The following is a 25282-nucleotide window of genomic DNA, read 5'->3' on the forward strand; positions in this document are numbered from 1 at the left end:
TAATATATCTTATTTTAATTTCTTTTATACATTCAATCACTATCCATCACTTAGCTTGTAAAGTTAATTTTCCAACATAAATACATTTCACACCAGTCCAGTTAGGGATACTATACACATTCTCATCACCTGTTAATAATCCATTTCTGTGTCCCATAAATGTCACGCCTCTCTATTTTTCTCTTAAATGTCTTTACTCACACTTTCCTATTTCTCCCACCCTCTTCCCACCCCATGTCCAGTATCTATAACAATTTTCCATGTTTCTTTATCCTCTAATATTTCAGTTTCAGCCATAGAGTGTGGACAGTTTGTATATATTAATTGGAGACATACAATGTGACAGTTTGTATATATTAATTGGAGACATACAAAGTCTCACCTTCATAGCCTGACTTGTTTCACTCAGCAGTAAATCTTCTATATTCATCTAATTTCTATCAAAAGCCAGGGTCTTGTTTTCTATGGCTGAGTAGTATTCTATAGAGTACATGTACCACACTTTTTCAGTCCATTCTTCTGTTCATAGACATTTGGGTTGGTTCCACATCTTAGCAATCATGAATAATGCCACAATAAACATAAACGTGCAAGCACTTTCCTGACTAAACGCTCTCCTGTCCTTTGAGTAGACACCCAGAAGTGGAATTGTGGATCATATGGTAGTTCTATTTGTAGATCTTTGAGGAATCTCCATCTTGTTTTCCACAGTGGCTGGACCAATATGCATTCCCATCAACAGTATAAGAGAGTTCCCCTATCATCACATCCCCACCTGCTTATCATTTTTTATTTCTTTAATCTTAGTCATTCTGAAATGGGTTGGGTCATATCTCATTATAGTTTTGATCTGTATCTCCTTATAGTGAGGGATATTGACATTTTTTCATATGCCTTTTGGCTGTTCATATGTCTTCCTTAGAGAATTGTTTTTTCAGCTCATTTTCCCATCTTTTAATTGGGTTGACCCTTTTTGGGGAAAGGAGGGGGGGTCACTTGAGTTCCCTATGTATTCTGGTTATCAGTTCCTTATAGAAAGCATAGTTTACAAAAATATTCTCCAGTTTCAAGGGTTGTCTATTCACACCAATTACTGTGTCTTTTGCTGTGAAGAAACTTCTTAATCTGATGTAATCCCACTTGTCTATTTTTGGAATTATTGACTGTGCTTTGGGAGTCTAATTTATGAAGGCTTTGCCTACTGCAATGTCTCCCAGACTTTCCCCAATGTTTTCCACCAGAAGTTTTATAGTTTTATAAGTCTTAGGCTTATATCTCTGATCCACTTTGAGTTGATTTTTGTCAATAATGAGAACTAGGGGTTCAGATTAATCTTTCTGCAGGTGGATACTCAGTTTTTCCAGCACCATTGGCTAAGAGGTTTTCCTTTTCCCACTGGATTGACTGGTACACTTCGTTAAAAATCAGTTGACTGTATGTTTGGAGATTTATTTCTGATGCTTGCAAATTCTTTCAGGTTTTGTTTGTCTGAGAAGGTTTTTATCTTTTTTCTTCCAAATGAAGTACAATCTTGCCAGGTATAATAATCTTGGTTGAAATTGTTCTCTCTTAACACTCTCAGTATATCTTTCCATTCTTTCTGTGCTTACTCTCTTTCTGTTGAAAGGTCCAGTGTTAGCCTAATGGGTAAACTTTGTAAGTTACTTGATGTTTCCCCCTTTTCAATTTTAGTATCTTATATTTATCTTTGGTTTTGTCTAGTCTGGCTATGATGTGCCATGGAGAGGTTTTGGGGGGTTGACTCTATTTGGAGTTATTTGTATTTCTTGCTTCTCTATCCTTGGAAAATTTTCTTCCAGGATTTCATGGAATAGACTTTCAATGCCCTTAGTTTCTTCACCTTCCGGAATACCAATTTGGATGTGTGGACATTTAGTGGAATCTAGTATTCCTTGTATATTATCCCCATTTTTTTGTTATTTTCTCTATCATTTTGGTGGTTTTTTTTCCTAGGTCAGAGGTTTTGTCTTATACATCTGAGATTTGATCTTCAGCCTGATCTAATTGGCTTTTAATACTTTCAAGAGAGGTTTTGGTTTCCTGTTACGGTCTTCATCTCTAACAGAATCAAATCTCCATTTGATTCTTTCTTATGGTGTACATTTCTTCCTTCAAGTCGTGGGAGGACTTCCTCATCTCCTGGAGTTCATCATCTCTTTTCTGTTCTATCTCATAAAGTTTTGTCACCATGAATGTTCCAAATTTTTTCTCTGACATTTCAGTAATTTATTCTGTTTTTTCAAGAGATGGAGAAGAGTTATTGTGTTCTTTTGATGAAGACATATTTCCTGTTTTTTTTTTTTTTCAGACTTGAGGATGTTCTGCAACTTCTAGACATTTGTTGATATATTCACTTTTGGATAACTCTTTAGAGAATGTCTCTTCAACTATTCTTAAGCAACTTATTCTACCTAGAACAATTTTTTTTTAAAAAAAAAAGTATCAGTGGGAAACTTTTAAGAATTGAAAAGCCTTAGCTAAATGGATGATATAAAACATTAAATAATTTAGGGGGCCAGCAAGTGGTGTGGTGGTTAAAGGTATTTTATTCCCACATGGTTGACTGTAATTCAAGTCCTAGACTGGTGGCTTCCTTTCTCATTCTCCCTTTCTCTCTGTCTCTGTTTCTCTCTGGTCAAATTAAAAGATAGTAATAGCAAATGAAATAAAATAAACAAATAGTTTTTTAAAAGATGAAATAACTTTAAATTGCATATATAAAACAATAAATATAAAATATTTGTTTTATCAGCAATAGTCAATTGGTTGATAATAAATATAATATGTTTTATCAGCAATAGTCAATTGGTTGAGAAAAGTTTTTAAAATCAGAAAGTATTTTCAGGGAACCAGCAGTTAGCGTAATGGCTATGTCGCTAGACTCCCACATAGTCGACCGCGGTTCGCGTCCCGGACCCAGTGGCTTAAAACTCACGCTGGGCACGTGTGCATGCATGCCCAAGATCCCGAGAGGAGAATGGAGGAGAAGGGATTGCAGCATGACCATCCCCCCTGGGGGGTGATTTCTCGCTTTCTGTCTCTATGTCTCTCTCTGTCTGTCTGGCGAGCGCACGCGCCCTATAACGAAAACCTCTCCAAAAAAAAGAAAAGAAAGAATTTTCAAATGGCACAATTTTACCAAAGTGGATGAATGCCAGAGTAAATAATAAAAAATAATATGGCAAATAAATTCAGCTGATTTCTATATACCATAAATATACATTAGAATATGTAATGCAGAAAAACAACCGTGTCCAATAAAAACATCTCTAAACAATAAAAATCACCAATGAGAACAGAACAGCACAAAATGTTAATGAGATAATTTTTAATTTAAATAAAGGCAAAGAGGACACATATTACAAATGAGAAGACTTGATCATTTAAAGATGTCGACTTTGTTTTTTCTCACAATTAATATGCAAGCTTAACACAGTTCTAACCAAAACTATGTTATTTTAGAACTCAATACATAAATTCTAAGGTACACCTGAAGAATAAGTGCATACACAGGCTTTGAAATTGAAGAGACTAATAAGAGAGATATAGTTCATGGCCTATTAAATTTATTATGAAACTGCATTTTTAATTCCATATGATACTGAAACAAAAATAACCAGAAACATATAAAAGATTTGATTCCTAGAAATGAAATTTTGTATCTATGTAAATTCTCTATGTAAGAAGTAATAACAATTTGGTGAAGGATATAGAAGCCATTGTTTAATTGTCTGAAATCAGTTTATATATGTACCTCCTATGAACAGCAAAATTAATTCTATGAAATAAATTGTTTTATAAAAACCAAACACCAACCATTAAAACCTCATAGTCGTGGGCTAGGATGTGGTAGAGTGGTGGTAGTGGAGTGGTTGAGGTGCTGGACCCCCACATGGCCCACTAAAGTTCAAGTCCTGGACCCAGAGGCTTGAAGATCAAGTCAGGGATATGTGTGTCATGTCCAAAATCCTGAGAGGAGAATGGAGGAGAGTGGATTGTGGCATGTCCATTTCACCTATTGGGTGATTTCTCACTTTCTGGCTGTCAATCTCTAGTGACAATATACATCCTGTGGGGAAAAAAAAAAAAGTCTAAAGTAAGTGAATATTGATACAAAAAAATTTAAGGGTCTTTCTTTCATGAACAAGAAACATGGAATAAGACAGCAAGAGAGAGGGAGAGAGCAACCCAACAAGGTCTTTGTACCACTATCCTCCACTGGCCTCAGGCAGTTCCAGATAATGGGAATCCTTGAGCCCTGCCTACACAAGAAAGTCTCTGTACCTGAACCCAGAACTTTCTTTTGTGGGTCAGCCTTGTAGATCAGCGAATCATGCTTTGCACCACTGTCTGGCTCCCACTTACTAGTTAAAATTTCCAATAAAGATGGATACTATGTCATTATTCCTTGCTTAAATAAAACAATGGGTTGAGAATTTAATAAAACCTAACAGATATTCTCTCTAGTATAATGTGAGTATAGACTAAATGTTTGTACATAAATTTAGGAAGATTAGACTCCTCTGGAGACCATTCATAAATTCTACTTGAACTTAAAAGATTATAAAGAGGAAGAAACAGTACATTTGATTTTTATAAATAAATAAATATATATATATATATATATATGATATGTATAACATTTAGTGGTCATTAAAAATATATTATTAAAAAGGAAAATGTTTACATAGAGTTTCTCAATGAATTAGAACATTCATATGTATTATATGAAGAAATATATATATATTTAAACATTCATGTGCATTCATATGTGTGTGTATGTCTTTAGGAAACAAAACAAAAACTAAGAAAAACATTGCAAAACCATTGGATAACATTTAGTTGTCATTAAAAATATGTTATTAAAGAGGAAAATGTTTATATAGAATTTCTTGGTGAATTTGAAAATTCATATGTATTATATGAAAAATATATATATGCACATATATATATATATAAACATTCATGTGCATTCATGTGTGTGTGTATGTCTTTAAGAAACAAAACAAAAACTAAGAAAAACATTACAAAACCATTGGATAACATTTAGTGGTTATTAAAAATATGTTACTAAAAAGGAAAATGCTTACATAGAGTTTCCCAATGAATTATAACAGGCAATATGTATTATATGAAGAAAAAAACAGGATTAAAATTCCCATTAATATGAAATAGCAACTCTATAAGAAGACTCAAAAAAATGCCAATAATTAGATATTGTTAAATGTTAAAGATTACTACCTTTGCTTGTTGCGATTTTATTTTTAATTATGTTTCTTACTATTTTAAAAATTACTATTATTTTTTTATTTTATTAATTTCATGGGTAGTATAAGTTATTATAATTGATAAATGTCATGCTCATTCATTCTTGTCAGAGGGGATGAGAAACGGAACTTTAACCTTTCACTTAATATCATTAACTGAAGCAAAGGCAGAGATTTGGGAAAGGTGGAATTGATACCTAAATATTTTAAAAGAAATGAGATGACTACCGGTAAAGCAAGCAAAAAGCACTTTCAGATATTCGAAGACACCCAAAACATAATGCTCAAGTATAATTTTTGATACAATTACTTGAAAATACCCAACAGTTGAAGAATAAAAATCAAGGGCTAGAATCAGCCATAACATCCCTTAAACTATAAAGTCTAAATGTGCGCAATAAATGCCTGCTATACTGCCAAACTATTCAACATAAAAATATAAAAGGGACTGAAATTTGTTGGTAAATTTTCATTCTTCCATTTTTTATTAATAAAATTGATTATCTAAAATACTGTTTTAAGAATATTTTGACATTATTTTCATAATCAGAAGAAAAACAAATAATATTTCTAAATACCTTATTTTCATAATCAGAAGAAAAACAATATTTCTAAACCATACTGACCAATTCACCACAATGTTGGGGAGTATTGGAATTAAAGGTGTGAGATTATATTTGTTTTGAAGTTCAACCACTTATTAGTATTTTCAATCTATGATTCTCATCTAGACAACTCACTCAACCTCTCCTTTTTTGCGAATAACAGCACCAGTAGAGTGAAGATAATTGAGATAGTTTATGTCAGAAACCTCTTGCTAAACATAAGGCACTGTTAAAAAAAAATGGTGTTTACATCATGGCTACATATTTGTTCTGAAATCAAAGGGAGACAACAACTCTACCCTCTGACTTTGCCTACTGAAAATCAGCCTTATTATAGTGTATATGTTTTGTGTCCATATTCCCATTAGAAAAAGCCAGAGAAAGTAGGCAGTAAATCTTCACTCCTTTCTCACTAACATCTTTACCATTGAATCTATTGTAGATGTTCTATTCCTAACTGAATTTTTCCAAGAATTTCAGGAGGGTTGAAATATATTATGCTACAAAGGACCAAGTTAGTGTGGGTTGGCCTTATTCCTCTACACAAACTTTGAACCTCAGCTAAACTAGCCAAAGCTATATTCTGTTCCCCTCAATTCACAGGCAGAAGCTGAAAAGAATATATCTTGTGATATGGAAGTCAACCTGAGTATAACCAACACCTCAGGGTTTCAAGTGTCTGAGTTCATCCTGATGGGGCTCCCAGGCATTCACAGCTGGCAGCACTGGCTCTCCCTGCCCCTGGCTCTGCTCTACCTCTTAGCCCTTGGTGCCAACATCCTCATCATGACCACCATCCACCGTGAGCCAACCCTGCACCAGCCCATGTACCAGTTCCTTGCTATCCTGGCCTTAGTGGACATTAGTCTGGCCACCACCATCATGCCCAAGATTCTGGCCATCTTCTGGTTTGATGACAGGGCCATACGCGTCCCTGAGTGTTTTGCTCAGATGTATGCCATCCACTGGTTCTTCTTCATGGAGTCAGGCATTTTCCTCTGTATGGCAATAGACTGATACATAGCCATCTGTCACCGTCTTCAATATCCCTCCATAGTCACGGATACTTTCATGGTCAAAACCACAGTATTCATGGTACTGAGAAATGGTTTGGTAACAATCCCAGTGCCCGTACTGGCTTCCCAGAGACACTACTGCTCCAGGAATGAGATTGACCACTGCCTCTGCTCCAACTTGGGGGTTATCAGTCTGGCCTGTGATGACATCACTGTGAACAAATTTTACCAACTCTTCTTAGCATGGATCCTGATTGGGAGTGACATGGTTCTTGTATTTTCTTCCTATGCCCTAATCCTGCGCTCTGTGCTGAGACTGAGCTCAGCAGAAGCCATGTCCAAGGCTCTGCGCACCTGCAGCTCCCATCTCATCCTCATCCTCTTCTTCTACACAGGGATCATTGTGCTGTCTGTCACACACCTTGCAGAGAAAAAGGTTCCCCTGATCCCTGTGCTCCTCAACGTGCTGCACAATGTCATCCCCCCTGCCCTCAACCCCATGGTCTATGCGTTCAGAATGAACGAGCTCAGACTGGGCTTTCAGAGGCTGCTTGGCTGAGAAACACCACATAACTCCATCTTAAGGAAACCATTGAGATTTTAAGAAAAAACAGTGGTTTTAGCTCTCAGTCAACCTGGATGTGATCTGTTTTTCACACTCAAAAGTAAGAAAAAAAAAGAGCAATAAAAATATTAATACCACTAGCCCTTACTAATCAAAATATGCATAATAAAATTACAATGTCACAAGTAGCTAAATCTTTCTTTGGAATGAATTTGAAGGCTAAAATCAACAATGTTGTAGAGCCTATAAATTTCCCAAACCACTGACTTTACCATGTCTTTGCTTTTAAACGTCTTTCCAATTTTGTTTTGTTTTTGCTTTTTTTTTTTGGAGAGGTTTTTGCTACAGGGCGTATGCGCTTGCCAGACAGACAGAGAGAGACATAGAGATAGAAAGCAAGAAATCACCCCCCAGGGGGAATGGCCATGACGCAATCCCTTCTCCATTCTCATCTCGGGATCTTGGGCACGCAAGCACACACAGTCGGCATGAGTTTAAGCCACTGGGTCTGGGACTCGAACCGCAGTTGACTATGTGGGAGTCTAGCGACATAGCCATTACACTAACTGCTGGTCCCCCTGTTTTTGCTTTTTTTGAGGACTTATTTCCTTATGCACAGTAGTATTAAGGTCTTACAAAAACTCACAATGAGTGAGTAAAAGTTTTCCCTTTCTATCTCTTCCTAAAGAGCTGTTTTATGTACAATTTTACCTGTCTCTAACTAGACCAGAGGTATAATCTTTTGAGATTATACCCCTATCTTCCACAGTCCTCTACATGGAAGAGACTATGTTAAGATTATCTTTGTTTTTAAAAATCCATCTTCACTACTTTGAGGTTTTTCGTTGTCTGGTTTTCAATCAATTTGTTTTTCTTTAAAACTCTATCTTATAGTAAAAAACATAAGATAATTCAGTACATACATACTTCCAGAATAACCAGTGGTACGGGTTCCAAATGTTTACAACATAACATAATGTTAAATGTTGTAGGTGGTAAATATGTTAATATCCTTGATTTGTTTATTATAGTGTATACTTGTTTTTTAAAAAACCATTCTGTACTCTACAAAGACGTGTAATGATTATGTATAAACTATAAATTACAATAAATTAATAAATTCTTAAAAATTACAATGAGGCTCAAACATGGTAGCACAGGTCATAGGGCACCATTGGGTGGAATTGGACCACATGGGAAGCTCGGGTTCAGATCCTGGGTAGACCTGGTCTTGCTAGGGGTGCCTGTGATCTTGACAGGCTGGTAGGCTAGGACAGGAACACAGTATGGTAAACTTTCTATTATCTAGAAAGTAAGTAAAAATAAAATGAAGCATCTCTGACTATTGATGCCACCTGGAGATTGACATATACACAAAGCTGGTGGGACTAGAAATTAGCCTAAACATACATTAGCCTAAAGCAATATGGCTAAGTTTATCAAAATGTTCATAAATACTCCATTTATTTTATGCAGTAAACCTATTTTCAGAAAACATATCCAAAAGAAGTAGACTATGTTTAAGCAAGAGATTATTTCTAAAATATTTCATTTCATATCACTTAAGATAGAAAACGAAGTCTTTAAAAATAACATTTTTGACAAGCCAACAGGTGGCATGGTGGTTAAGATGCTGAATTCCCACATGCCTTACTACAGTTCAAGTCCTGGACTTGACAGCTTGAAAAATCATGCCAGGTGTATGTGCATGCATGCCCAAAATACCAAGAGGAGAATGAAGAAGGGATTGTGGAGTGGTCATCATACCTAGGCAGTGATTTCTCATTTTCTCTGTCTCTCTTTCTCTGGCAAGTGTATGTACCCTATGACAAAAAAATCTAAAAAAAAAAAAAAAGTATATGGATTTACTTTAACTATTGCATTTATGTGATTTCCACATGTAATATTTATAAAAACAAAAATTAATAATGTTTATTAAAATGTGGCAAAGAGGGGCCAGGCAGTAGTACGGTTGCCCTGTGTTCATGGGAAAGGCGTCAAGTGTACATGAGCACACAAATGCTAGCATCCAGACTGGTTGAGACTGGGGTCACAGTCCAAGGACTCTGTTGGGGCACCTATCTCTAGATCTCTCTATCTCTCTCTGTCTCTGTCTCTCTTCAAAGAAAGAAGTAAATGAAATAAACTTAAAAAACATGCAAAGAAAAGATTCTGTAACAGAAAATATCAATAATAATTAAGGAATTCATGAATTATGCATGTTAAGTACTTCATATAGGCTAGAAATTTGGATAGGCTACATAAATACAAAATAATATGACTAGGTCTTCCCAACAACCCTGTGAGACAAATACTATATTATTCCCAAATTACAACTAAACGAACTAGGGCACTGATCATTAAGAACTTGGTCCTTTTTGCAGTTTTTTAGAGGGAAGGCTGGGGTTCAAGCCTTGGAAGTTTCATTAAATAACCATAGCACTGATCTCCTTCTTAGTCTTACTCCCTCCCAGAATTTCTTTCTTTATCTATTTGTTTATTATCATCATAATCGTGTTTATACTACATTGAATCACATATAACTTTACAGTGTATTACATTTCTTTTTCCAGAAGGAATACCATGCATATCAGTCAATACAGAGACATTAAAATCCCCATTACATCATCCAATATCTTTTCATTGTTTTTCCTGATCCTTATTATTATGATTCCAATTATTTTTTTAAACAATCACTATTTCTCATTTTGCTTGTTCTCCAAGAATTTCTATGTGAACATAAACAACTTACGGAATCTCCCTAGGCTTCGATTTTTCAGATTAAATGTAGTAATAACAGTATTTTACTGAGCTAAGTCATAATATGCTGTGACCATCAAAAGAGGTAAAAAAAAATCTTGAAATATAGACATATACAAGGAAATATTGATCTAACTATGTGGTAGAAGATTCCTTGCTATGAAAGAAAGAAAGAGTCTGAGAAATGTCAGAGAAAAGTAGTTCCATGTAGCCAACTTCAGAAGCCTAAATCAGATCTTACTGTTTGTTCATCTAAATAAAATGCAGATATTTTTAGTACAGAAACATTCGCACGTATTCATTTTGTACCTTCTCTGACCCTAATTCTAACTCTGCACACAATTGGAGCTAAATAAATGTTTTATTCCTGATGCAATGATTCATGGAGCAAACAGGAACTGCTGAATCCTGTGTGTCAAAGAAAACATCCTGGAGCATGGTTTGAACAATGACCACAGGAAGTTTGCATGAATCCACCTTGAGGACTTGAACCAAGAAGTGCTTTCAATTTCCTCCAAAGGGAGAGGTCGTTTCACCTTTCCTGGACAGTGGCCACCAATTCAGATTGAAGCAATCATGCAATAAGAAGAGGTAAGGAGAGGTCGGTTCGGAACACCTTTCCTGGACAGTGGCCACCAATTCAGATTGAAGCAATCATGCAATAAGAAGAGGTAAGAGAGCAGAATTTGCAGAAATGGACTTCAGCTTTACCCAGCCTCCTGCTGTTTCTACCTTGAAGTATCAGGGTCATAATATCAACCCTGCAGAGCCTTTAACAGATTGCATAGCGCTTTTCCAAAATGGATAAATTAATTTTATGTCATCTTAATAGCAGCCTTCTTGGTTAGGAAGCATTACTACTAATCTTTTTCTACAAAATAAAAAGGGCTCAAGTTGAATGAAGTTAAATGAATTCACCGATAAACGGCAACACTGAGTCTCACGCAGTTTGGAGGACACTGGTAAATGGTGATAACGAGTCATTTATAATCCTCCTTTAAATTTTCATTCATATACATATTTATTCTTTTCTGTATTAACAGCTCAGATTGCTGAGACCACTCTCAATAACTTCTGCTGAGAAGTATTTCTCACTTCTTTTGAAAATATATGGACACCTAACATCCATCTTCAAGTCTCAGCAAAGATTCTGACACAACAGAAAGAACTGTATAATTACTTATTCTCTCTTGCCCATGCATCATGAGTATAAGAAAGGATTACATATTCTGCTTTATTTTTTGAACTATTCCTCTTTGCCCATATGTGCTCATGGTTTATTTTATGTCATTGAATAATATCACACCATTTGATTTTTATTCCCATTTTTTACTTTTATTTAAATAAATTCTTCTATTTCCATATCTCGTTAAAATTTAAATTTTGGTTTGACTTTTGAAAACAACACCAGGTAGGTCCTAATGCTCTAAGCAAAATGAAAAATTTATTTTTTTCCTTACTATTATTATTTTTTTTTAATTCACTCCAGGGTATATGAGCTCACCAGTGAGAGACAGAGAGAGAGGAGGAGGGGAAAATAAGTGAGAAAGCAAGCCACCAGGTCCAGGAATCAAACTGCATTCAGCCATGTTGGAGTCTGGCACCTTAACCACCATGCCACATACTGGCCCCAGATAATTTATTCTTAACTAGGAGGATTTAGTTCATTCACATTTATCAAAGTTCTTATGTTTGTTTTTTTTCCCTGCCATCTTTCTTATTTGTATTATGTTTTGGTGGATTGTTTTTGTTTTGTTTTGTTTGTTTTTCTACTCCTGACTGTTGCTGGATTATCCTCTTTTACAGATCTTCCCAAATCCTCAAATAATTGATTTGGAAGTTTTCTAAGCAAATCTACCCACACATTGTTGCATTCATAGCTTTATGAAAACAATCAAATGCATGCATTTTTATCAATTTGCCTAAATTCACACCAGGCATGCTGCAGCAGTAACACAACTAGACCCACATGGGGATAGGTCCTTGGTTCACTTCCAGATACCTCCCTGAACTCTGAGACTGCGGAGAGGTTGGAGGATGCTTCTTTTTGTCTCTCTCACTTCCTCTGTTATAGAAGAAATAAATGGATATAACTTTTTAAATACCCAAATCGTAGGGCCGGCACCACAGCCTGGTGGTTAAGATAACCAGATCTCACATAATTAACCACTTTGAGTCCCAGACCTGGCAGCTTAAAAACTCACTGGGCACATATGCGTGTGTGACCAAAATCCCAAAGGTGTTACTGGCTAAACCAAGTCCAGCTGCTGCTTCTCAGTCAATGAAAGGAGAGGCAGAGTCTAGTGACGGGAGTTTATTTTATAACCAGTTACAAGGAGTCAATCATCAAATTGTCTTGAAAAGCTCAATATGTCCTTGGCATTTATAGGTACAACATACAAGCACATGCAAATTACCCCTCACTACAATCAATCACCAGCAATCATTTTCCCTTTAGTAATTAACCTGATTCTTTCAAATACCCATTTCTGGTTTCTCTTCTGACCAGTCCTTAATTAGATCTCCCTATGACTCAGCATCTGGTCAGATTGTTCTTGTTAGAGGCCTTTCTCTTTTTTTTAGAGAGATTTTTGTTATAGGGCATGTGCACTCACTGGAGAGACAAGAGGAAGACAGGGAGACAGAAAGTGAGAAATCACCCCTCAGTAGGGATGGCCATACCACAAGCCCTTCTCCTCCTTTCTCCTCTCAGGATCTTGGGCATGCATACACACACACCTGGCATGAGTTTTAAGTCTCCAGGTCCAGGATTTGAATGTGGTCGACTACATGGGAGCCCAGCAATGTAACCATGATGCCATCTAAAGGTTATGTCACTGGACTTCCACATGGCTGACCATGGTTCAAGTCCTAGACCCAGAGGCTTAAAACTCACACCAGGTCTATGTGTGTGTGCCCAGAATCCCAAGAAGAGAATGGAGGAGAAGGGATTGGGCGTGACCATCCCTTCTGGGGAGGGGGTGATTTCTTGCTTTCTGTTTGTCTCTCTCTCTCTCTGGCAAGCACACATGCCTTATAGTAAAAATCTCTCTTAAAAAAATATAGAAAAAATCTCTCTTAAAAAAAAAAAAACATAGATAACTAGAACACTGAATTTCACAGTTTGAAATTTTAGTTCTGAGCCATAACTGATTTTTTTAACATGTGTCATTTCTAGTTCAGAAATATTTTAGGGCTTGTACAGCTCACAATTATACTAACAAAATTTATTTTTGACTGAGAAGCTTTACTAAGTTCATTGTTTATAGCAATTTCAAGTATGTTTCATTCCTCCAATACATCATCCTGGGTCCAATCAGGAGAGAAAAATTACATAATCATTTGAACAGGAAAAAGTTGATACAAATAATTATTAATTCTAACAAGGGATTGAGCATCAAGGGGTTAGCCAGTAGGCACAAAGAACACTAAAGAATATAAGGCTATCAGGAAAAAGAAGCAGCCACTGAAACTAGAGAAGAGATAGATGCCTAAGGAAGAGGATACTTTCAGTGAGCTTCCAGAAGCCTCTGACAAAGAACTAAAATGAACCAGAAAAAAAAAAAAAAAGAAAAGAAAAGAAATCTCAACAAATGTTGTTTTCAAGGGAAGTGTGTGTGTATTTTGGCTCAATGGAAAAAGAACCAACCCAAATAAATAAATATGCCCAATTTACAATGGACAAAAGAAATGAGAAACTTTTCTCCAACGAATACATGCCCTTGTCCAATAAGCACATGGAAAGATGCCCAACAAAAATTAGTCATCAGGAAAATATCAATCAAAATCACAATAACATACCTCCTTTTGGCCGGAACCTCCATCTTCCAGTAATTAACCAAAATGACGAACACAAGGGAAAAGAGGAGAGGCACCCAATAAACGTTCTCTAGCTGATATATGTTCTCTAGGCCTTTTACAAAACACGGAGTTGTTCCTTTGGCAACATACATGCGAATCTACAAGAAAGGTGATATTGTAGACATTAAGAGAATGGGTACTGTTCAAAAAAAAAATGCCCCACAAATGTAACCATGGCAAAACTGGAAGAGTCTGCAATGTTACCCAGCATGCTGTTGGCCTTGTTGTAAACAAATAAGTTAAGTGCAAGATTCTTGCCAAGAGAATGAATGTGGATATTGAGCATATTAAGCATTCTAAGAGCAGAGATAGCTTCCTAAAACGTGTGAAGGAAAATGACCAGAAAAAGAAGGAAGCCAAAGAGAAAGGTACCTGGGTTCAACTGAAGCGCCAGCCTGCTCCACCCAGAGAAGCACTTTGTGAGAACCAATGGAAAGGAGCCTGAGCTACTGGATCCTATTCCCTATAAATTCCTGGCATGATGGGCATTAAAAATAAACTAATTTGTGATCTATTTTTAAAAATCACAATAACATACCACATCATATCCACTAGGACAGCTATAATAAAACAGACACCCATAAGTGTTGGTGAAGATGTAGAGAAACAAAAACCCTCACACACTGCAGGTGGACTGGAAAGTGTGCAGCTACTACTAGAAACATGACAATTTCTGAAATAATTTAGCATAGCATGATCATATGAGCTGGTAATTCCAACCCTAGGTATATACCCAAAAGAACTGGAAGTATATGCCACAAAAACATTTACAAATAAAGGTTTATATAAGTGTTATTTACCATAGCAAAAAAAATTAAAACAACCCAAATGTTCAACTGATGAATAAACAAAATTTTTTATGTTCATATAATTGCTTTTTTATTCAGCTAGAAAAAGGAGTGACATATATTATAACACAGATGAACCTTGAAAACATTGCTAAGTGAAAGAGCAAGGAAGAAAAGGACATATTTGTATGGTTCCACTTATAACAAATGTCCAAATATGCAAACCCATACACACAGAATGCAGATTTCAGGGGTTGGGGAAAGAGGAAATGAGGAATGATTGCTTAATAAAGTTTCTTTTAGAGGTGATAAAAGCATTCTGGAATTAGAGGCTTTGTTTGCACAAGCCTGTAAATATATTGGAATCCACTTAATCAATACTTTTAAATGGCTAAAATGTGAATTTTATATTACATGAATTTTACTTCCATTGGGGGGGGAGACTTTTTTCATGCAATATCTCTCCAGCATCCTCTAATGACAAAGTTTAGCAACATGCTAGTTAGTAAGACTAATACTTAAAGGGCCCAAACCCATTTCCATAGATCAGGCATAAAGGATAAATTTGTTATTGAGATGTAATAAATCAATTAATTACCAGCACGATTCTCACTTTGAATGTATACTGGAATCAAAATGGAATTATTTATGACAACTGTGAATAAATCTAGGCTGGGAAGGTCAGAGAGGTGGTGTTCTCCAGTGCTTGCATGACAAGAAAGGTCTTTGCCAGAACCACAACCTTACATAAAGACCACTGTGATCTGATATCAGGACCATGTCTATAGGGACATATATCCAGAGACTGCCTTTCCAATCTTGGACCAATGCCACCCTTGGTATTGATCCTGGAAGTCAAGGATAATTACCCCAAAACAACAACTGGAATAACCCTCCCCCAACATCCCCTCCCACTACTGGTTTTTGCCTTTAAAATCAGCTTCAATATTTTAAAAGCTAAGTAAGCATATTCAGAGCAACCTAAATGTGTTATGTGGACTACATGCTAGCTGCAGTGCATATTTATATAAACTTTGCTTTACATACTTTAACTCAGTTTACCTTCTTTCTAGCTTTACAACACCCTAGTATCTTAAGTTTCTATATGCACCCTTTTATGCACATTTAAATTCTCACATAACAAAACAATCTGATACTTAAAAGTGAAGGAATTCTTCCCTTTTTTTTTTTTTAAGAGGTTTATGCTAGAGGGCACATGTGCTCGCTGGAAAGACAGAGAGAGACAGAGAGACAGAAAGCGAGAAATCACTCCCCACACACACACACATACACACACACAGGGGATGCCACGCTGCAATCCCTTCTCCTCTATTCTCCTCTTGGGATCTTGCGCACACATGTACACAAGCCTGGTGTGAGTTTAAGCCACTGGGTCTGGGACACGAACCGCGGTCAACTACATGGAAGTCCAGCAACGTAGCTATTACGTCATCTACTGGTTCTAAAGTAAAGGAATTCTTACCCTTTCCCCAAAGGAACAAGATGGACAATGCTGAGTCATTGTATGCATTATTAAAAATATAAATTATTTCTCAAATACAGGCTACCTTTAAGTATTCAGTTGCCTAGAAGCTAAATTTTAAACTTAACTTGTATAACTTGTATTAAAATGAAAATCAGTAGGAGAGAGGGATGGCTCCATGGTAAAGTGGTAATGCACTGCGAAGGGAAATTGGATCTCAAATGGTAACAGGGGCTTGAATCCCCAGCCCAATCAGCATAAAATATGCCAGGTGAATTCACCAGTGCCATGGATCCATCTGACTGAACACTGAAAGAACAAGATTACTTTGTACCGAATCCTGCAGAGCACTCTCCTTTCTCTTTCTCTCTTTTTTTCTTTTTTCTCTCTTTTCTCTCTCCTCTCTCTTCTCATCTCTTCTCTTCTTTCTCTCCTCTCTCTCTCTCTTTCTCTCCCCCCCCCTTTTTCTCTTTCTCATTCCCAGGTGCATATATCTCTATTCTCTCATGAATAAAGAAAGCAAAAGAAAAATAAGTATTTTAAAAGATAGGAAGAGACAGGACCAGCAGGTGGCATAATGGTTATGTGATTGGATTCTCACGTAATCAACCACAGTTCAAGCCTCAGACCCAGCAACTTAAAACTCATGCCAAGTGCATGTGCATGCATGCCCAAAATCCTGAGAGGAGAATGAAGGGGAAGGGAATGCAGTGTGGCCATCTCTCCTGGTGGGTGATATCTCACTTTCTGTCTCTGTCTGTCTCGTCTGTCCAGCAAGCCCACACACCATATAACAAAAATCTCTGTGAAAGAAAAAGAAAAGATAGGAAGAAAATGGTTATTATGTAGAAATAAATGTATACATATAAAAAAGAAAAAAAAATCAAATTACAATAGTTGTCATCTCTGTAAAACAATGAAAGAAAAAAAAAAAGGAAGAAAATGGTTATTATAAATGTATACATATAAAAAAGCAAAAAAAAAAAAAACCCCAAATTACAATAGTTGTCATCTCTGTAAAACAGATCACAAAGATATAACTGATATCTACCATATCTCTACCACCTCTGCCACACCTAATGAAGAGACCAAAATGCTCATTCTCAAAGGTCTTCAATTCCCAGTTATCCCACCCTATTCTGGTTGACTTCATTAAATTTTCTACTAGGCATTGAAATACAGAAGCAACTCAGAACCCACTGGACTGGAACATAGTCTGTTTGCCTCCATTTATAGAAGCATCCAATTCCCTCTATTTCTATTAGATCAACTAATTTCTCCAGGCAATAGATTGACCCCCTACATTTTCAGGGTTTATAACATAAAGCAATCATGTGGGTCCTTCAATATAAGAATATAAAAACAAACCATCCAAATTAAATATTTTCTGTTCTAATCTCTCATGACATCTGAACCACTTGCTTCGATTACTGCATATACAAATTAAAATAGAAGACTTCTGCCTATCCTGATCAGGAACTGTTAAGGGCCCTCTTAGGCCAATAAAACCCACCTTATAGTTTTCTATCAATCTAGATAGTAGCCCATAATGGCCTTAAGGCTTTTACTCTCACTGTTGACAAACACAACAATCTCGAGATTCAAAAGAAGTCAGTGGATTGCATCTGCCTCTCTATACTTATTTCCATCCTAGCATCCCTGGAATAGCCTCATGACCCCTTGTACCAGGAACCCAAGAAGACTGCTCCAGAAAGGGATTGCAACATTTTCTCATAGATTCTAGTCCACCTCTAAATTTAGAAGAGTATTTTTCTGATTAGCATCAACATATCAGTTGGTAAATTTTCCCTTTCTGAGTTAATAAAGCTTTCCCTAATAAAATATCATACTGCACTTCCTTTTATTATTCAGTCACTCAAGGTTTATTTCAAACCACAACATGAATATATTCTTTAATCACAGAGTGGCTATAACTCCATCCCACCATATTGTTATTTTCATTTATTTCTTCTATTACCGTGACTAAACCCATTCTTTCGGGTAGGCTGATTGGTGAAAACTATAACAGAGAACATTCCCCAGAGAAGACTGACATTTCTACCATAGAAGTTATTTTTATCTAACTTTTGATCTAGTTTAATTAATATTAACAATATAATATTATTATAGACGAGATAGACAAGTGGTCCTAAAACATGGAACTGTTCAACATAGACAGATACTAAAGAGGATTCTGCTAAGGTAAATTCTAAAATACATCCTTTATTTTTGGAAATTAAAGTCATTAGCAAGAGCAATTTTTGTGTGATGCTGACACAAAAGTAAATTGCAGTGAATTAAAAAAAATTCAGAAGTATGCGTGGGTTTGGATTTATGGCAGGTCCATCCCCCTGGGCCTCTCATAGTGTCCCATGCTAGAGCAAACTGGCCCCAAACCATTGCCTAGTCTCTGCCTGTGGGCTGCTGGCACTGAAGAGAGTTGCACAGGGAAATGGGAAAAAAAAAAATTCAGAAGTGAAGAAGAGGACATAAAATACAGAGAAAGGGGACTTATAAAGCTTGTGAAGTGGGAATAGATAGGCGTAGTCTCTGGGAGGGGTATGGAGTAATGATATATTTTGACATAGGGAGACTTCGGAACCATCTTGTAATGGGAGCACTATTCATCACACATGGCCAGATTAATGCTTGAGGAGCCTGGGGTGAACAGCTGTCTACTGGTGAACTACACCTAGGGCCAGGGCTAAATGTGTACTCTCAGAAAATACTTTATAACCCCAAAGAGCCCTTGGGTCCCATTCCCAATGCAGTGTTAAAAACATTAGGCCCTAGAGGATGCTCAGAATAGAGTGGGAGCAGGGAGGGAGAGGCTAGAGAGCAGCAAACCAGGACCAGGCATCTCAGGGGTCCAGTTGACATAAAAACCCAACTCCAGGAGTATCGAGCAAAAACAGGGCTCTATGATGAAAAGCAGAAGACCAAATGTAGACAGATGAACCCAGGAAAATAGAAGCAGCTAGAGAAGACATTGCCAGCCTGAGGGTCTCTTCATAGTCCCTCCTGGAATGTAAGTAACCCAGTCAATGACCTGCACCTTGCAACGTGAGAGGACAGATGTGGCCCAGGTCCTCAATTCCATAATGATCTCTGAAATTGATTCATTTCTGATCTTTGGTTTCCAGGGCCAGCTTTCCTGCATTGTTCACCTTCAGTACTTCCTTTCTCTTCAGTTCTTCACATTGAGAAACTAAGATCTATGACCAGGACACTGGAGAGAACTAAGGTTGAACTCTAAGATGGTCAGTGAATAAATGATAAAGTAAGTAATCTACAGGAATACATTCTACATCCTAGATACCCAGAACAAAAAGGAGTACAAAACAATAGTCTATTTTATTACATGTGATAAAAGACATGTAACTTGAAAAGTAAGACATCATATTTAATGTAAATTCCAGCTGAATGGCAATTAAACTCAACCAACTACTCAAAAATATTTGTCATTATAATTATTTTACATCAATCATGAATTTCCAACATTTCAACAGGACATGAAACAAAAATTAAGAAATATCAATATTTGTAAGGAGAGTATTATTGCTTGCAAGCAATGCTTTGTTATACTTAGGGGAAAAGTTTAATAAAAGAGTGTCAATGGGAAATCTTTAAGAATTCATGAAAGCTCGGGACCAGCAGTTAGCGTAATGGCTATGTTGCTGGACTCCCACGTAGTCGATCACGGTTCGAGTCCCAGACCCAGCGGCTTAAACTCATGCCAGTCGCGTGTGCGTGCATGCCCAAGATCCCGAGAGAAGAATGGAGGAGAAGGGATTGCAGCATGGCTATCCTCCCTGGGGGGTGATTTCTCGCTTTCTGTCTCTCTGTCTCTCTCTGTCTTTCTGGCGAGTGCACACACCCTATCATAAAAATCTCTCAAAAAAAAAAACCAATAATGAGTTCATGAAATCTTTAGTTAAATGGATGATATGCAAGACAAAATAATAAAAACTGATTCCAATATATAAAATAATAAGTACAAGATATCTGCTTTCTTGGCAAAAGTAAATTGGTTGATTTTTTTTAATCACAGGACATTTTAAAATAGCACAAATTTAGCAAACTGGATGACACAAGAGGAAATAACAAAAATTAATATACTGTCACTAAAAAATTTAATCCAGTGGTTCCTAAATACTGTAAATATACATTGGAATACAGTAAAATATATATATATGTATACCAACTAAAAACATCTCAAAATACTAGCAATCATAAGAACAATAAGTATAACATTTTAATGAATTTTTTAAGATTTAAATAAAGTCAGAGATGATCTTATTTATGAATGAGAACATTTGATACTATAAAGACAAAATTTTTTTAAGTGTATCTACAGATTGAACACAAGCCAAACCAAAAACATACTATTTCAGATTCAACACAGGAATTCTAAGGTTAATTTGGAAAGTAAACACATTAAAAGAATTTTGAAAGAAAAATATTACTATTGTGTATTAAATTTATTATAAAATATAACTTTAGTTCATTTTATATTGATACCAAAATAATAAGAAAGATATAAAAACAATAGTGTCCCAGAAATGGAATTTTAAATGTGTAAGAATTCATTAAACAACAAAGGAGGCATAATAATAACTTAATGAGAAATATAAAAGCTATTCTGGGGGACCAGCAGGTGGCATGGTGGTTAAGGTGCAGGACACTCCCACGTGACCAACCACAATTTGAATCCCGGACCTGGTGGCTTGTTTTCTTTTTTTTTTTCTTTTTTTTTTCTTTTTTTTTGTTTTTCTTTTTTTGGAGAGGTTTTTGCTATAGGGCGCGTGCACTCAAATTAAAACATAAGTGAATGAATAAATAAAATTAAATAAATAATTCTAAAAAAAAAGCTCTTCTGTTTATCAGAGTATTTACTTGCTTCTCATTAACATCAAAATTACTTTCATGGCAAAAAGTTGTGTTGCAAAACCAAAAGGTTATTTATTTGAAATAAAAAGTCATAGGAAAGTAAGAATTGGTCAAAATACTGAATAATGAATGATATTCTGAAATAGTTTCTTATTTAAATATTGGAATGTTTTAAAATTTAATAAATGCTAAATAGATAGTCTCCCCAGAATGATGTGAATATATGCAAACTGTTTCTCTATAACTTTAAGAAGTTCACAGATTCCTAGAAAAGCCATCCATAAATTCTAGATTATTAAGAATACTATTTAAGATTAAAGATAAAAGAAGAAAAGGAAATAAAACAGTATTAATGTAAATATAATTTTTAAAGGTAAACTATGCATAAATTTGAGTATTTGTGTTTATGTAGTGTGTGTGTGTGTGTGTGTGTGTGTGTGTTTGTGTGTGTGTGAGAGAGAAACCAAACAATACTTAGGGGAAAATGTTATAAAACCATTGTATAACATTTAGTGGTCATTGAGAATGTTTAGAGAGAGTTAAAATGTGTATAAAGAATTACCCAGGAAATTGGAAAATGTATATGTTCTACATTAAGAAAAAGCATAGGGGCCATACCATGGTCTGGTGGTTAAAGTGACTGAATCCCACACAGCTCACGAATTTGAGTCCTGGACGACCCAGTGACTGGAGAAACATGCCAGGCAAGTGTGCAAGCATGCCTGAAAATCCCAAAAGGAAAGAAAAATGGAAGAAAAGTGATTACAACGTGACCATGCTCCATGGGGGTGCTTTCTCACTTTCCTCTCTCTCTCTCTCTCTCTCTCTCTCTCTCTCTCTGTCTATCTCTCTCTGATGAGTGTTATGCACCCTCTGGCAAAAACTTTAAGAAAGAAAAGCACAGGATTTAACATTCTGTTTACATAAAATTTCAACTGTATAAGAAGATTGCAAAGAAAAATGCTAAAAATTGGATTTTTTTTTTTTTTGAGAAGCTTTTGCTATAGGGCAGTGCGCTCACCAGAAAGACAGAGAGACAGAAAGCGAGAAATCACCCCCAGGGGCGATGGCTACGCCACAATCCCTTCTCCTCCATACTCCTCTCGGGATCTTGGGCACACACGCACACGCAACCAGTGTGAGTTTAAGTCACTGGGTGCAGGACTCAAACCACAGTTGACTACATGGGAGTTCAGTGACATAGCCATTACGCTAACTGCTGATCCCGAAATTAAATTTTTTTAATGTAAAAATTGTTACCTTTTTTGTTGGGATTTTGATTTACAGTCATTTTTCTTTTTCTCATTTCCTAAAACAGCTATTATTTTATTCTCTTTATCAATTTAATGGATAATATATTCTACTAATATCAATAAAAATCACATTCATATATTCTTATTAGAGATAGTAAGAATGGGCCTTATCTTACACTTAATACCATAAAATGAAGCAAAGGCAGAGATTTGAGAAAGGTCATATTGATATCTGAATGTTTGACAAGACAGAGTATTACTTGTGGATAAAGATAACAAAAAGAATTCTCAAATACTCAGAACTTTTAAACCGTAGTGTCCACGTACACTTTTTGGTACAATTACTTGGTACAATAATTCAAGAATGAACGAAACAAACGATGAAGAATGACCAAGTGTTAAAGGGCCAAGAATCAGCCATAAAATGACTTACACAAAAAAAAAATTCTAAATGTATTCAACAAACACCATATTATTTCCCATAAAAATTTGGAAGTATTCTGGTAATTTTCCCTCCTCCCATCTTTTGTTAGTAAAATTGATCATTTAAAAATATAGCTGTAAATATGACTTTAACATCATTTTCATAATTATAGTGCAATCAAATGTATTCCTAAAAGTACTGACCTATTTGGCTACAATTTGATGCAGGGAACCCTGAAATTAAATGCAAAAGACTACTTTTTTGTTGTAGTTTAGTCACATATGAGTGTTTTCAATCTATGACTCTCATCGAAACTACTCATTCAACCTCTTTTCTTATATGTGAATAACACCAGCTTAATGGTAAAGATTAAATGAGATGGTTTGTGTCAGAAACCACTTGCCAACCACAGGTTCTATTGAAAAGAAAAACAGTGTGAGTTTCTATTATGCCACTTATGGTCTTTCTAAAGATCTCCACACATGGAGACAACATCTCTGTACTCTAACTTTGCTTACTGAACATTAGGCTCTTTATAATGTTCGTGTCTCCTGCCTTTACATCCGTCCATGTTTCCCTTAATAAAAATCCACCTAGAATTTTTTTTCAAGTTAGTAAATCTTCACTCCTGCTTTACTATGATGTTTATTTTAGAATCTTGTTTGGCCCAACTGATTTCATGTGAACTTTTCTAAGGGTACAAGAAGATCAAGGATACATTGTGTTTAAAAAAAGAACTAAGAGGCCAGCAAGTGGCATAGTGGTTAAGGCACTGAACTCCCGACACGATCGACCGTGGTTGGAGTCCTAGATCAGGAGGCTTGAAACACACGGGGCATGTGTGCCCAAAATCCTAAGAGGAGAATGGAGGAAAAGGGATTGCAGTGTGGTCATCCCCCCCCCAAAGGGGGTGATTTCTCATTTATTGTCTGTATGTGTCTCCAGTGAGCACAAGTTCTCTATAGCAAAAATATCTCTCTCAAAAAAAAATAAAAAATGGACCAAATTAGTGTGGATAAACTTTATTTCTCTCCACATATTTTGAACCTCAATTGAACTAATCACAGTTTTGTTCTGTTATCCCTCAATCCATAGGCAGATGCTGAGAACAAGACATCTGATGACATGGAAGTCGCCCTGAGTATAACCAACACCTCAGGGTTTCAGGTGTCTGAGTTCATCCTGATGGGGCTCCCAGGCATTCACAGTTGGCAGCACTGGCTCTCCCTGCCCCTGGCTCTGCTCTACTTTTTTGCACTCACTGCCAACATCCTCATCATGATCACCATTCACCATGAGCCAACCCTGCACCAGCCCATGTACCAGTTCCTTGCTATCCTGGCCATAGTAGACATTGGTCTGGCCACCACCATCATGCCTAAGATTCTGGCCATCCTTTGGTTTGATGCCAAGGCCATCGGCCTCCACGAGTGTTTTGCTCAAATCTATGCCATCCACTCTTTCATGTGTATGGAGTCAGGCATCTTCCTATGCATGGCAATAGACAGGTATGTGGCCATTTGTTACCCCCTCCAGTATCCCTCTATAGTCACTGACGCTTTTGTAATCAAAGTCACAGTGTTCATGGTTCTTAGGAATGGCCTCTTGACCATCCCAGTACCTGTACTGGCTGCCCAAAGACACTACTGCTTCAGGAATGAGATTGACCACTGCCTGTGCTCTAACTTAGGGGTCTCCAGTCTGGCCTGTGATGACATAACCATTAACAGGTTTTACCAGCTGGCCTTGGTCTGGGTTGTGGTTGGAAGTGACATGGGTCTGGTCTTTGCTTCCTATGCTTTGATTATTTATTCGGTGTCGAGACTGAACTCTGCTGAAGCAACATCTAAGGCCCTGAGTACCTGCAGCTCCCACCTCATCCTGATTCTCTTTTTTTATACAGCTATTATTGTAGTATCTGTCACACATCTGGCAGGAAGAAGGGTTCCCCTCATCCCTGTTCTCCTCAATGTGCTGCATATTGTCATGCCCCCTGCCCTTAACCCCATGGTATATGCTCTTAGGACCCAGGATCTGAGAGCAGGCTTCCAGAGAGTGTTTAGCTTGAGTAAATATGTGCCCAGGAAATAAGCCAACTTTAAATAATAGGATAGTATACATGGTGTTGTGGATAAAGCACACACTGGATGTGAGTTTCAAACCACTGGGTTGAAGATTTGAACTGCTGTCAGCCATGTGGGAGTCCAGCGACATAACCGTTATGCCTTTGACTGATCCCCATATTTCTTTCTTTCTCAAGAAAAAATAAGGGGGGGGGGTGAGAGGAGAGAATTTAACAGGGAAGTTTTTCCATAGGAAAAAATAATATAATCACATTTTATTTTCTTT

At 36.5% G+C, this 25282-nt stretch overlaps 2 protein-coding genes and 1 non-coding gene across 3 annotated transcripts; all 3 read left to right on the forward strand.

Moving 5' to 3' along the window:
• Window positions 1-6526: 6526 nt before the first annotated feature.
• On the forward strand, window positions 6527-7468 carry LOC102499980 (olfactory receptor 56B4-like). The gene is given in 1 exon segment (XM_014593035.1): window positions 6527-7468. A coding segment is annotated over 1 exon segment (942 nt).
• An 11216-nt stretch (window positions 7469-18684) lies between these two features.
• On the forward strand, window positions 18685-18816 carry LOC114004667 (small nucleolar RNA SNORA42/SNORA80 family). Its single transcript, XR_003546766.1, has one exon. It is a non-coding gene; the product is annotated as a small nucleolar RNA SNORA42/SNORA80 family (small nucleolar RNA).
• A 5242-nt stretch (window positions 18817-24058) lies between these two features.
• LOC102500383 (olfactory receptor 688) lies at window positions 24059-25024 on the forward strand. The gene has a single exon (XM_006161968.1). The coding sequence runs from the start codon at window positions 24059-24061 to the stop codon at window positions 25022-25024; it is 966 nt and encodes a 321-aa protein (XP_006162030.1).
• Window positions 25025-25282: the final 258 nt, after the last annotated feature.

The sequence above is a fragment of the Tupaia chinensis genome, unplaced genomic scaffold (assembly GCF_000334495.1).
Source record: "Tupaia chinensis unplaced genomic scaffold, TupChi_1.0 Scaffold139491_1, whole genome shotgun sequence".
NCBI lineage: Eukaryota > Metazoa > Chordata > Mammalia > Scandentia > Tupaiidae > Tupaia > Tupaia belangeri.